The sequence below is a fragment of the Odontesthes bonariensis genome, chromosome 24 (genome assembly GCF_027942865.1).
Source record: "Odontesthes bonariensis isolate fOdoBon6 chromosome 24, fOdoBon6.hap1, whole genome shotgun sequence".
Lineage (NCBI taxonomy): Eukaryota > Metazoa > Chordata > Actinopteri > Atheriniformes > Atherinopsidae > Odontesthes > Odontesthes bonariensis.
Window position 1 is genome coordinate 13,877,153 of NC_134529.1, and position 13,756 is coordinate 13,890,908.

Genomic DNA, 13,756 nt, shown 5'->3' on the forward strand with positions numbered 1-13,756 from the left:
GAGTACGTTCTCACTCACATTTTGGGTGTTTACAGTTGTTCTGTGATTTAAAAAAATTTTTTTATATGAATAATAAAGATAAAAAGCACAAAGGTGTTTCACTTTCAAAGGTTACCCGTTGCGTTAAAGAGACGTGATCCCATTTACTTCCCTAGAGTTTGTGAGTTGCTACGGCAACCGTGTGCTGATAGGGATACCCGAGACTGTGTTCCTAGGGTTATAAACGGATTGAAGACAAGGAAGGGACGCTAATTAACAGTAATTATGCTTAATTCAGAGTTTGGCACGAAAGTTTCGGCACTTTGATTGGTCACTAACGACTGAAAGTTGGTACCAATACCGTGTTTTTGTTTTGTTTATGACCATTTGCGGTCGATAAGCTCAAATGGGGGATTTAGTAGACAACCTAATAGAGGATGAAGCTGAGAGACAGAGTCTTCTTGCTAAACCCACCTGCTTCATCATAGTTGGAAGGCCGGTAAGTTCTTAATATCACGGAGACAAAATGAAAATGGTTTTCAAAATATAGCAGATTATATCCACACTACTCAAGCTCAAGTGTTGGAAAGGTGACTATTGGAATTTAACCGTTCATAGATTGCTAATAACTGTTACTTCAACAATGAAATGTAAATGACTTACATCTAATTGCTCTTTAATAAGTTGTCTATTTATGGTTTTAAACTGTACATCAAGTCTGAAAAGGCCTTTAAACATGTTTTCATTTCACAGTCTAAGTTTGGTCCCAATGTTGTTGTTTTTTTACCTGTGGTTCAAAAATAAAATCTAACTGATCACGATTATCTTGACTGGTCAATATAGTTTTATCCTATAACACTATGTGTGATACTAAAACTGGAATTTATATTATCTACACTTTACACTATTGTGTGAGAGTGTAAACGGTTTCTCAATTTCCATTTTGTGACAGGGAGTTGGTAAATCCACTTTGGCCCAAATGATTGCAGAGTCCTGGAAATGTATCCTCATCAATGGTAGGTACATTATAGGTGTTTTAGTTTTTACACTTGACGTACATCATTTCAGATATTTCTGCTACTACAATCTTTCAGATACTGACCTGCTCAACACGCACATAAAGAACAAAACTAAGGAAGGCTTAAAGGTGAGTGGCATATTCTGCATCACTTCACAGAACGGTCACTGTTCTCTTCAGTGTGTTCATGTGTGCTCTTCATAACCGTCATATATCCACCATGTCTGACAATATCAGCTCTTGGACATGTTATCTGAAGGGAGAAGTATACCAGAAGATGAAGTGCTGCAGCTGATTCTTGCCAGGCTTAACTCACCTGATGCTGAGCACTATGGTAAATCATGCACTCTAATAACATAATAAACATAATAAAGCTCTCTAAATTGGCAGGGAATGCCAAAATGACTCAATTACCACATTTTCTTTGTACTGTGTGAATAGAGTAAGTTTAAAGGAATGACCAGAATGTGTTACATTAGAAAAGATGGTAGCATAGCAAGCAATCATTCAATAAAGCAGAGTATAGGGGCTCTGTCACTGTTTTCTGCCACTGCTCTGCCATTCGTGTGTTGCATACAGGATACGTGTTGAGCTGCCTGCCATTTATGTCAGAGGAGTGTCTGAAAATCCATGAGCAGATTCAGCTGATCAAAAACCTCAAGCTGGCACCGGATTTCATCATCAATATCAAGGTTATTCTCCTATTCTGTTTAGGTCCAATGCAGTTTGTCTTTTATCTTCCTTATGACAGTTGATTTCATGACAAAGATTTGTTGTTTAATGACTGTTCATTCTAAACAAGAAACATTACTCTCCACAAGTGTGCTGACAAGGACCTGGTGGAAAGGCTGTCGGGTTTGAAACAGCACCCAGTGACAGGGCAGTTGTACAGGAAGGATCAGTGGAAACGTGAAGAGGTGTACAGCAAGAAGGAGAAGAGCAAGGATCAGGAGGTGAACAATGAGGAGGAGCAGGTAGAGCTCATGGGGAAACTACTCATCACTGAGCAACCACATAATAGCCTTAGGTTTCCCCAAACCTTTTGCTGTTGCTTCAGGAAATCATAAATCAACTCATCCTGTTGTTTCGTTCTCCTGTGCTTTGTACCATGTTAAGTGTTTCCATCAAAAACAAACCAATCAAGATTAGCTGAGACCAGGGACAATTAAAACTCATTATGCTCTTTCTGTTAAAAACAAGGTGGACTGAAATTTAACTGTGTGCTGTATGATTTAAAAAGGGACAGGACCACTTTAACAAAGCAAAACCAATAATGTGTTATGAGAGTTTTTTTTTTTTTTGGAAAAGCTGTATTTCTCTACTACTGATAAATGTTAGTTTAAACCTAACTTTATGTTATCACTTAACATAAATGTGAAGACAAATATGGACAACCTAACTCAATATGAGTGTTTCTTGTTGACATTTGAGATTTTATAATGGCTGCTGAGCCACATGATCAAATTTAACGACTTTGTTTGTCTGTTCTAAAAAAATAGTTTTAAGATAATAGATATTGACAAAAAGCTAAAGTTATATTTACATCTGTGGAAGCAGAATTACCTTCAGTGAAGATAGTGGTTGAAATATATATGATATATATATATATATATATATATATATATATATATATAATGTATATTTGTACAGTTGTTGTACAACAGTCCCCAAACCACTGTTACAACTAGGTCAGTCTACTTTATGTTATAGCTCTGTCCATAGTAATGGATATATGTAAAAAAAAAACGATTTTCTCAAAAACGAAAATCATTAATGAAGGCAATACAGCCTCTCCACTTTTAGAATGTTTAATATGAATGCTGGAGTCACCATATCCATTTTACAAAACTTTTTTTTTTTTTTTCATAAACTGTGCCTTTCAAGTTATTAATCCAATTAACAGCTATAAACGTTTGGAGCTTAAACAAGAAAGCTGTGAAGTCACAGTTTTCTTTGATACCGACAAATTGTTCATTCTGCTTGTAGGCTGAGGAGGAGGAACTTCCAAAGAATATAACTGAGCAGATGGTCTGGACGCCAGAGAATCTGCCCAGAAATGCATTTATTAGAATCAACAAGTTCAGGGATACAATGCTCAGACCACTGGAGGTAAGTCGGGCCTTCCCTAGATCTGAATTACTCACAGATAAACAAGAAGTTGAGAAGAAAGTGGCTTCAGTTTTGCGAGCAGGCACATGAGAACTTTCAGGCAGTGTTGGTAGTGTAATCAAGGCAGTTATTTACACATCACAGTCCAGGACCAAATTGATTAATTCTCTTGAACTCTCTTGAACTTAATGCAATATGTTAATGCAATAATGCAATTAGTCACTCCATAATTTGTTTATTTAAGATAATAAAGTAACAGATATCATCATGTTTTATCAGATTGACATAGATGGGGTGTGTTTGATGACAGATGACCAAAGCTTGATCCTAAATAACCCACATTTGTGGGTTAAAGGGTGGAAAAAGCTTTTAGAGTGGAAGTTAATTCATATATTTTCAGGACTACATGACAGACCACAACCCGCTCTACCTGTTGGAGTTGGATGGAAACAATACACCTGAAGAGCTGCATTTGGTAAAACAACAAATTAATGTCCGTTTTGATGAATATGAGTGATTGATTTAGTTAGCATCAATAAGTCTATGATTAACAGGCTATATTAGTCTGCGTGTTGTCTTAAATGGTAGATAGCAGTGCTCTCTGAATCAGTTGTGTGTTTTGGCATAAATGTGCGTGTTCACCAGCAAATGTGTTTTGTCGGCTGACTTTATTTTATTGCTACTTTTGCCTATAGTCTGTAATGTCCCGTCTTGGAGCCATGGCTATAAAGCCTGTTGCTGTTCCTGTCCTCCTCCACCACAGTGACGATGAAGAATTGCCAGAGAGCATCGATACGGTCTGGCAGACTTCATATTTTATTTTAAACTCATATTTATGCATCAACATGATACTTTCAAACTGTGTCTGAGCTACAAACGCAATGTTAAGAGGCAAATAAATGTTATATGTTGGTGGAATCTACATTTAGACATTCCCTCCCAAATGAAACCACTTCAAATTGAACTAGAGTCCCTTTAACCAGGAGTCTTATCTTTTCTCCAGGAGGAACTTCTTAGAATTATGTTGTCCAAAAAGATAGTGGCCCCTGGCTTTCGTTGGAGAAGGAGCCGCTGGGGTCGAACCTGTCCTGTTGCTTTGAAGGAGGGCAAGATTGTTCCTGGCAGGCCTGAATTTTCTTTAGGGTGAGTGCTCTGTTGTAAGCTAATCAGAGGAAAATAATTCCCAGTGACTCCAATTGCGACTAAATGGAAATGTCAACCAACTCTTATCTCAACTGTACAGCTTCCAGGACAAACTGTACATCCTTTCATCTCAGGAGGCCTACCAGAAGTTTGTCACAAACCCCAGACGGTACTTGCTTCCTCCAATGCCAAGGCCCCCTTGTAGAGTTTCCATTATTGGGCTTCCTCATGCTGGAAAGACCACTATATGTAAGCTTCTAGCTCAGCACTATAATGCAGTGGTACTTGACGTGGAGGAGCTGTGTAAGCCAGTTGTAGCAAAGGCTGAACAGGAAAAACTTGACAAAATCAGAGAGGAGACAACACAGGCTGCTATAGAGAAAATCAAGATGAAGATGGCGCAAGATGGTGGAGAAAATTCAGGCAAGTTGAGCTTCACCGATATTTAATTGGTTATACAGATGATATTATATTTATGATAACTTTACTACATTGTTTTGCATTATAATTCCTCGTAATTCTAACAAGCAGGTTATTTTATGTATGAAACAGACCTTGAAAATACCAAATTGCCTGAAGAATTATTTTTTGCACACTTGTGAAAATGTGACTCATTCTGTCATGAACTTAATAAATATTTTGATATTTTATTTAACCAGATAAAACCAGCCCTGCAGAAGGTAAGCTCTTAAAATATTATCTTTTTTTTCTTTCACAGATATAAATGTTTATTCGATATCTCAGATGGTAATTTAAGGTCATACATTCATTGATCATTGATCAAATGTGATCTGCTGCTCTCAGTGACGGAAGATCATCCAGAGGTACAGGCCATGGTGCTTAGTGCACTTGAGGAAGCCAAACAAGCAAGTGCATCTCCCATTGACCTGTATGCTGAGGTTCTGGGGAAGCATATAAAAGTGGTATGTTGAAGGCTTTTGCAACTTAAAACTACATGTGAGCTTTTTTATATAGAAATCACTATATTTCTGTGATTCAGGACAGTTTTTTTTTTTTAAATAGTATCAATTCTTACATGTAAGAAACTATTGACTATAATAAAATGTAGACTTTTGATGTGTTTCATAGACTAGATTGTGCAACATGCAGCACAAAATCTAACAGACATACTTACAAGCATAACACCAAGAATCACTTTCACGATATATAGTAAATGTTACTGTTAAGATGAAAAAAATAAATGATGATGCATTTGATGTAACAGATTGAAGAAGTGGACTCAGATGTCAATGACGTCACTGGTTGGGTACTTGACAATTTTCCCAAGAACATTTCCCAAGTGGAAGCCTTAAAGCAAGCTGGAATCCTGCTGGAGATCATCTTCTGTCTCAGAGATGCTGATGGACATCAAAGTAGGAAACTTGTATTTCACACTTCTCGCTTTAAATTTCCTTTTGTGTTTAGACCGTTTGGCACACGTTGCACCCACTTCATTACACTTTGTATTCAGCAGTTTTAAAAAGAGTTTATGAGATGAATAAGGAACATGTGAACAAATCCAAGACGTCAAGGTTGCAGGACAAACAGTCTCAGAGGACAAAACAACTCTTGTAAGTTCAGATGCAATCAGGCTTTCAATTATTTATTTACTCATTTTTGGTATCTTATATCTGAATAGTTTTGTTGTGCTTTATTTCTTTTTATTCAAGAAAGCAAAACGGCCAGGATTCAAAGGCACAGTCAAATCTAGAGACAGTTGTCGAAGAGACTGATGGTATTACATTTCTATAAAGCAGCCTCTATTCCCATACTGTTCTTGAGCCTGCAAAATTTAATCTGTATTATTTCTAAAGCGCTATTTCCATTATCAGAGGATCCTGAAGAGTCTGATGTAACCGGTCCTGCAGATCCTGACACAATAAAACAAGAAGGTGAGGCATGATAACATTAGAAAAGGGGCCTGTTGTTTCTCAGAAAGGAAAAAGTGTTTACTGTTTGTTCTAAGTAGGAAATTATCAATATAATCAATGTGCAGTAAACTTTTAACTTTTGGTTAAAAAAAAAAAGATCATTTGGTTCTAGGATTTTCACTCAAAATCCTGCATATCTTATCTGTGCAGTATACGATCATCAGTAAAGTAGAATTAAACTGAGAAATATTGAAAATCTAATATTTCTTTGCTTGTCTCCACATGGCTCCAGCTGTGGCCCCACAGAATGATTGGGAATTTGGCTATCCAGATGGCCCAGAGATGAATGAGTATAAACTGCAAATGCAAACGTTTGACGAGCAATGGGAGCAAATGGGCTCTGCTTTAACAGTCGCCCATTGTGTATTGGAGATTAGCAGCAAAAGCCCTGAGAACCTGCTTCAAGAGATTATCCAACAGATGGAGAGTGAGTGTAAAAATCAGTGATGTTTCATGTCATTTGATTTCTCATATATATATTTTGAAATAAATGTCTTTCACCACATGCCGAGTCAGATACACATTTAATTAATCATGTATGATCATTTGATCATAGGACTATCAGAGGATATCGCTGACATCGTGATGTTGTATTAGATGCCACGTGCAGTTAGAAAATCCAAACTTTGGTTTGCATGCTTTTCAGAACCCTTCCAGTATGGGTCCTGGGAGTTATCTGCATTGGATCAGGACGAAGAGGCGGAAGATATGGAGGCCTTGGCAGAGCTTGAGAAAGCTGAGGAAAAAAGCAGTGACAGTTATGGCGCTGAAGAGGAAGAGGATGAAGTCAGTATATTGACAAGTGTTTTCACTTTTAAGTGACCATTGACAATATGAACAAACTTTCAACAACACAATTTTTCTCTTAAAAATTAAAGGAGGACGTCACATCTAAAAGACTGTTGGGAGATACCAAGCATTTCTGCCCTGTCGCCTTAAAAACCCATAACATCCTGTGGCCATGTTCAGAGGAAATTGCCGCCAAGTACCGTGAGAGGACCTTCTACTTCTCCAGCCAGGATGCTAGAGACTCCTTCCTTCAAAACTCTGCACACTTTGTTGCACAGAATGAGCCTCTCAAGGTACAAGGTGACATATGAAGACAAAGAAAAAGACGTGTTTGTGGTTAAATGAGCAGAAATTCTCTCACATTCTTCTGTTTCCCATCCATTTCAGCTTCCTGCCTTGCGAATCTTTTTGCTTGGTGCCAGAGGTTCAGGCAAGTCGACTCATGGTGAATGGCTCGCACGGCACCTTGGGCTCTTCCACATTCAGTTCAGAGAGCTACTCCAAATGCTGATCATGGCCAAGACAAAGAAGCGGGTACCTTTTGCTGATGAGGTAGTGTCTCTAGAAGATGATTCTAACGACCTGGAGGCCCAAATAAAGGAAGCCAGGGAGGACGAGACAGAGGATAACTCTGACAATGTGAATGACATAGAGGTCAGCTTCAGAGACATTTTTCTCTTCTCAGTGTTGTGTTGTTCTGCTTATTTTTAGTGAGAACACTTTGTTGGTGAACTACTATGCTTTTAGATACTGAAATGTGTGTTGTTTTTTTATTGTTTTCACAGCAGGAAGTGGTTCTTACTGAGGAAGAAATGGCCATCAAAGCTTATCTGTCGGATGGAGAACAGCTGAGCGCACAGATTCTGGATATGGTTATCGCACCATACTGGATACAAGAACCATACAAGTACACACCATGCTTCCTTACTCGGCCCTAAAAGAAAACCTCATCTTTGGGGACTCAGGACTTTTTTAATTACTATCTGTGAGAGTAAGACTTGAATATTTTTTTGTGACAGGACTCTGCATATTAATAAAGATACAATGTAAATATGCCAGATTTAGCTACAAGGCTAATTTCCATCTGCAGTCCTGCTGTTCACACTAAAATCAAGACAAGACAAAGACAAAAACAGGAAACAAGAAAACGAAGCGTACAACATTCCATATCACTTAACCACATCACAAGATATACAACAAATTACCTGTTATGGGACGAATACCATACCGAAAAACCATATCAACACAATTTTGTCGCACAGTAGTTTGAGACATTAAAATGCATCTGATTGGCAAATAATGTTTTACCCATTGTTGAGGGATTTGTTGTCAAATCCCTCAAAAAAGGGCATGAGCATATGTACCAAAAAGTCTAAGTTATCGTTTAGTAAATCCGTCTTTAATGCTCCCTCTCTACTTTTATCCGCTGTTAAAAAAACAGTTACAGATCACATCATGTGCTTTAGAATTGGACTTACTTACAGTCCATTCATTTTACCTACCTTCTTTTGTATGTATGTACAGTAAAAACATTTTTTCTTATTCTTCTTTATAGGTCCACAGGCTTCATTTTAGAGGGCTTCCCTCATGATCCTGAAGAGGTGCAGTACATGTTAGAGCAACAACTTTTCCCTGATTTTGTCATAGTCTTGGAGGTAGATGCAGTGAATGTTCAGAAGCGACTGTTGCCAATCTACCTTGAGAAATGGCGTGAGCTCCGCAACAATCGTAAAGAAAAGTTGAAATTCATTCGGGATCTGCGCAAGAAAAATAGGGTAAGAAAGTTATGGTTGTAGGCAGCTGGGATAGGCTTCAGCACTGCTGCCCTGTATTGGATTAGGTGGGTTTAGGTGGGATTATATATTGTTGGTTATTTGAACATCTAACACATTTCCTTTTTTATATAGGAGGAGAAAATCTCCAACAGAAGGGCTGAACTTATGGCAGAGAAAGACGACAAAAAAGACAAAACAAAGGTGAGCACGCATCATACCATTATTATATATGCATCTCTAAATTACCCTCTACTCACCTTTTACTAACAAAACAGTTAAGGTATCAAGATGGAGAAGATAGTGATGAAGAAGACGAAGGTGCAGAAAACATAGAAGATGATATTGAGGCCATACTGGAGGATGAATTCCCTTTAGAAGAAGATAATGAAGAGGAGGAGGGTGAGGAGACTGAGGACGCTGCCACTGAGAGGCTCGAGATGGAAATAGAAGAGCGTTTTGGAACAGATGAAAACAGCCTTCTAACTTTGACGGTAGAAAGACACTATTCTTTAAGGGACTTATGACTTGTTTGTCACATCCTGATCATCTCTCCTCATGTTTCATGCTTAGGACGAACACAGTAAGCATGTTTGAATGACACTAGAAAGAAATCCTTATTGTGTTTGTCTGACCCAAACTTGACTTCTGAAATCGCACAAAATCAAGTTCCTCCAAACCAGACCAGCACATCCAGATAATGCAATTGGGGCTTGAATCATTCCTGCATGCATGGCAGGAAGCTATACAGTTTGCAAACAGAGCCTAGGTGCTACAAACACGCTCCAAAGTTCCATCTTTGCATCTTTTTCGTAGCATCAAACATACTTCGGTCAATAATTTGATTACCGTGCTATGCATGCATACGTGGACAACAACTGCATTCCGATTATTGGCCAAGTCGAGCTGTAGCTCGACTCAAATGTGCATGTAAAATGTTGGGTTTTTCTTATGGTCATATAAGTTCATTTGTGCCGTTTTTTTCATCAGGAACTCCTGAGTGAACATAAAATACTCAAACTGGTAATCAACACGTCTCGCAAGCTTCAGATCATTCGGAATCAGCTGCTCCAGAAGATACAGCCTCTGTGGACCAACAGGGAGTCACTCTTCCAAACATGCCAACCCATCTCATACAGCCTGGCACACAAACTGCTACTCTCCTCGTACAAGTTCCACAGTGCCTTTGGCTGCTGGGACCCCATCCAGGTAGACATCATTTTGGAATGTCAACTGTTTCTCTAAAAGTTTCAGAAAGCATTTCAAGCATTTGCCTGTGTCATCTGTTCTGTACTGATATGTGAAACAAAGAAGCAATTTTCCTTTAACTAGTTTGTTATAACGTACGTCTTTTTCTTTGTACAACCTTGATGCACAGCAATACAAAGAGAGGGACACGATTCAGTCTCTGCAGTGGCCTCTTAACAACACATATCCCCTCCTCCTGCATCAGTTTATTTACTTCTTCTCTACCAAGGAGAACCGCAACGAGTTCATGCTTAACCCCTTAAAGTACCTTCAGCAGCCTAAACCCACCCCTACACTCCCTATTAAAATGGCAGTCACCGGACCTCCCAAATCTGGAAAAACCACTGGTAAGACTTGATACGGCTAAAAAATTATATTTTTGTCAATTCACAGTATTTATTTTCTTTTATTCTGCATTCACATCTTCAGTGGCACAAAGATTTGCTCAAAAATATGGTTTGGCTCGGCTGTCCATCGGTGGTGTCATGCGTATGGTACTCAACAATCAGGCTCACACCGATCTTGCTGTCCAGATGAAAAGGTATCTCACCCAGGGCCTCGTTGTGCCTGATGAGCTGGCCATTCAGTGTCTGGAGGTGGCCCTCATGAGCTCGGTTTGCAGCACTCGAGGGTAAGACAAAGAGTTTATTACTATTACTATATCTATTTATCACTAGTGCAATTAAGGACTATCTTAAGACATCTTTTTTTTAAATCAATATAGATACCATTCATTTTGGTATTTCAAAAATAAGCTGTTTTTATATTAAAATAATAAAGAACTGTACATAATTTATTCTCTTAGTCCAGGTTGAGTTGGAATATGAAGGCATTATTTACTTTAATGATGTTCCAGGTATATTCTGGATGGCTTTCCAATGACCTTCAAGCAGGCAGAATTAATGGGGTCCAAGAGCCACATCCCCATGATAGTAGTTGAGCTTGAGCTGGATACAGTGGAGGTGCTGAAGAGAGGCCTCGCAGACAAGATGAAGTCCAATAAGTTAGAGAACACGCGTTAAACTTCTTGTTCTTTAAGTATTAAAAACTTAAAGTCGCAAAATAACAAACTAAATATGTTCCACTCACCCTTTCTCCACCGTTGTAGGCCTCATCTGATGCATGACAGCTCAGAGATCCTCGACATATGTAACTCCAAATACAAGAAGGAGGCGGAGCTCATACGGAATTACTTCCAGCAACAATATCAGAACTGGTTAGTTCTTGATGGCTTAAAAAGCAAATGGTGGATCTGGAACAGCATTACAAAAGAGGTCAGCATCAGCATGAAATATATCAACACTTACCTGGAGAGGAGGCAAAGTGGTAAGTGTTACAAAAGCTTGAGTTAATGTACTCGAGCAGTCAGGTTAGCAAAGTATTGTGCTGCTGTAGTATCATGGGAGCAAATATAACCACTGTAAGTTTGAGTGAGTTTAATCTAAGACCTAAGTGAGTTTCAGTGCTTATGATTTTTACATGCAGAACCATTCAGCCTCATATACATATATTTCATAGGCAAAGCAGCCTGCATCAACAGGCTGTGTATCACACCCAAAGAGCTTGAGCGTCGGCTCGGAGAGTTTTGCCAATACTGCCCAGTCTGCCTGGCTCTTCATTACCATCTGGTGGACGGCTCAGAATCTGCAGCCTTGACTCACGCTGCTGAGTACAAGGGATACTATTACAACTTGTGTGGCAAAAACCATCTAGAGGTCAGTTGTAATTTGTAATAAGTTATTTGCATAGATAGTCAACTGTAAGAAAAAGTAAGAGGTGGCCACCGAACCTGATTCAGCTTTTTTTTTTTCTTTTAAAGTGTTTGTTAAATCCTAACTCAACTATTTTCCCCCATTTTTCTTTGAAAAAATATTTGTAATAATGCTCTCTCAATAACAGAAGTTCCTGTTATCTCCTGATCAATTTGTGGCACCTTGCTGCCCGCACACTCTCCCACAAGCCCACCTGCTGCCAAGAAAGCTGACTGAGATTCAGGTGAAGAGCAAGTTCCCACAGCAAGCTGAAATGAAGGGCTTCTGTCCTGTTTCGTACCTGGAAGGAGAGCAAAGGTAGATTTTTCGATTAAAATTCTAAATATCAAAAAAGAAATACAGGTCATTTTGACGCAAACATTATTGGTTGCTGCCTTAAGAATACATCAAAGAACCCCCATAAAAGTCAGTGCAGAGTCACATGTTTCACTGGTGTTAACATAGTAATATATTACAGGAGGTTTTCATTTATTATTGAAAACAAGTGTTTTTAATATTCTGATTATTTTACGTATCAGTACCAATAAAATCACAAGTTGCCAAGAAAATACAAACTTCCTTTTTATTACCTCTATTCTTCAACACATATTACAGTTTTTTTTTATTTATGAAAGCCTCATTTGTCCTTAGATATGAAGCTCTGGTTCGAGGACAGATGGAATATGCTGTGGAATACAGAGAACGAATCTACATTTTTGAAACAAAACAGAAACAGGACATGTTTTTGAGGTATGTGTTTTTATTCAGAATGTATGAGCTAGCTTCTCACATTATATTTCTATCAAGACAGACTGAATAAGTTTTACCCATGATAGCATGAAAAATGTTGGTCTACTCACTGAAATCTGGTGCTCACACATCATTTATCAAGGACTCCTGAAACCTACTGGGACCAGAAGCTGCCCAGTAAAGTTCCTCCTCTTTGTGAGCCTGTGCCCCTGACTTCCCTACCAACGTTGGGTTACCTGGAACAAGTCAGACACAGTGACACTGAAACCTGCCTAACAATTATTACAATTTTCAAATGCATTAATTTGATGTGTGCTGCAGTGATGTTGACTTTACTTGACTTTGCTTTTTAGGGAGTGGCAGTCTCTGTGATCAAGGCCATGACAGCTGCTGGGTGTCTCAAACCAAAATATCCTTTTCTCAGTATACAAACATCAGCTGTCCTTTATGTGGGCTTCTATTTAAAAGGTAAGCAGGTTGTCTGGGTGCTGCAGGCTCAGTTTTGGAGTCAATTACGGTGATGGCAGGGACATTTAATGCTATTTCTCAATATTTTACAACTTATTTCTGCAGCTCTATAGTTCTTGTTTTAATTGTGTCTCTCATTTCCATAGCTTTCAATCGCAAAAGCACAGACTACACTCGCCAGAAGTACAAAAGGAAGCTTGCCTTGTTTGAAGAAAACTGTGCACTCATTCCTTACCTGAGCTCAGTGATGACAGGGAACTACAAACATGCCAGTGAACGTCCTGTTGATTTTGAGTTCAAACTGAACAGGTTCCTAGCATTAGGGGTCTCAGGAGCCAACAATGTTCTGTAACTATACCTGTTTTGCAGTTTTGAGCACAGCTTGTTGTTGTATTTAACATTGTGAAATAATTTGTACATCTAAAATGCAATGGAAAAGTTGTGAATGTAATCTCTTTCCAAATAGTTTCAAATCCAAAATAAAGCATCTGACATCATCAGAACTAGAAATGCATTTTGCTTGGACCATATTTTCAACTTTTCTCCTTCTCAGTCATGCACATAGACAGAGAAAATTGTAGAGAAAAAGTTATATACACTATAAGTATAATAGCCAAGGCGATAGAATCAAATGTATTTTCTTAATATAACAAAATAAACATACAGCTAATTGCCAAGCTGCCACTTCGAATTGGTGCACGTATGTAAATAAGGACTAATGTCTGCCACTGTATTTTGACACAGAAAAAAAAGACTTCTTCAATGATTCTGTCATTTTTTTTTTGCCTGTATTTCCAT

The 13,756-nt window shown here is 38.5% G+C and overlaps 1 protein-coding gene across 1 annotated transcript; it reads left to right on the plus strand.

The window, feature by feature from the left end:
- Nucleotides 1-253: 253 nt before the first annotated feature.
- ak9 (adenylate kinase 9) lies at nt 254-13,466 on the plus strand. Its single transcript, XM_075458966.1, has 34 exons — nt 254-478; nt 932-995; nt 1,074-1,126; nt 1,235-1,331; nt 1,577-1,689; nt 1,819-1,971; nt 2,984-3,106; nt 3,507-3,581; nt 3,802-3,903; nt 4,110-4,249; nt 4,350-4,672; nt 5,054-5,172; nt 5,475-5,622; nt 5,724-5,820; nt 5,920-5,984; nt 6,413-6,607; nt 6,827-6,966; nt 7,062-7,262; nt 7,357-7,623; nt 7,755-7,876; nt 8,525-8,744; nt 8,877-8,945; nt 9,020-9,235; nt 9,732-9,950; nt 10,120-10,336; nt 10,419-10,620; nt 10,846-10,992; nt 11,098-11,315; nt 11,508-11,704; nt 11,889-12,058; nt 12,392-12,490; nt 12,633-12,735; nt 12,844-12,958; nt 13,105-13,466. Exons 1-34 carry the CDS (start codon nt 386-388, stop codon nt 13,308-13,310), a joined length of 5,088 nt encoding a protein of 1,695 aa, XP_075315081.1. The 5' UTR covers nt 254-385; the 3' UTR covers nt 13,311-13,466.
- The last annotated feature ends 290 nt before the right edge of the window (nt 13,467-13,756 follow it).

Bases quoted from the DNA above. Each gene is read 5' to 3' on its own strand.
- ak9 (XM_075458966.1), top strand. From the start codon at position 386: ATGGGGGATTTAGTAGACAACCTAATAGAGGATGAAGCTGAGAGACAG. The intron at 1,127-1,234 runs GTGAGTGGCATA...TGACAATATCAG, and splicing joins AAACTAAGGAAGGCTTAAAG to CTCTTGGACATGTTATCTGA. The intron at 3,904-4,109 runs GTCTGGCAGACT...TCTTTTCTCCAG, and splicing joins TGCCAGAGAGCATCGATACG to GAGGAACTTCTTAGAATTAT.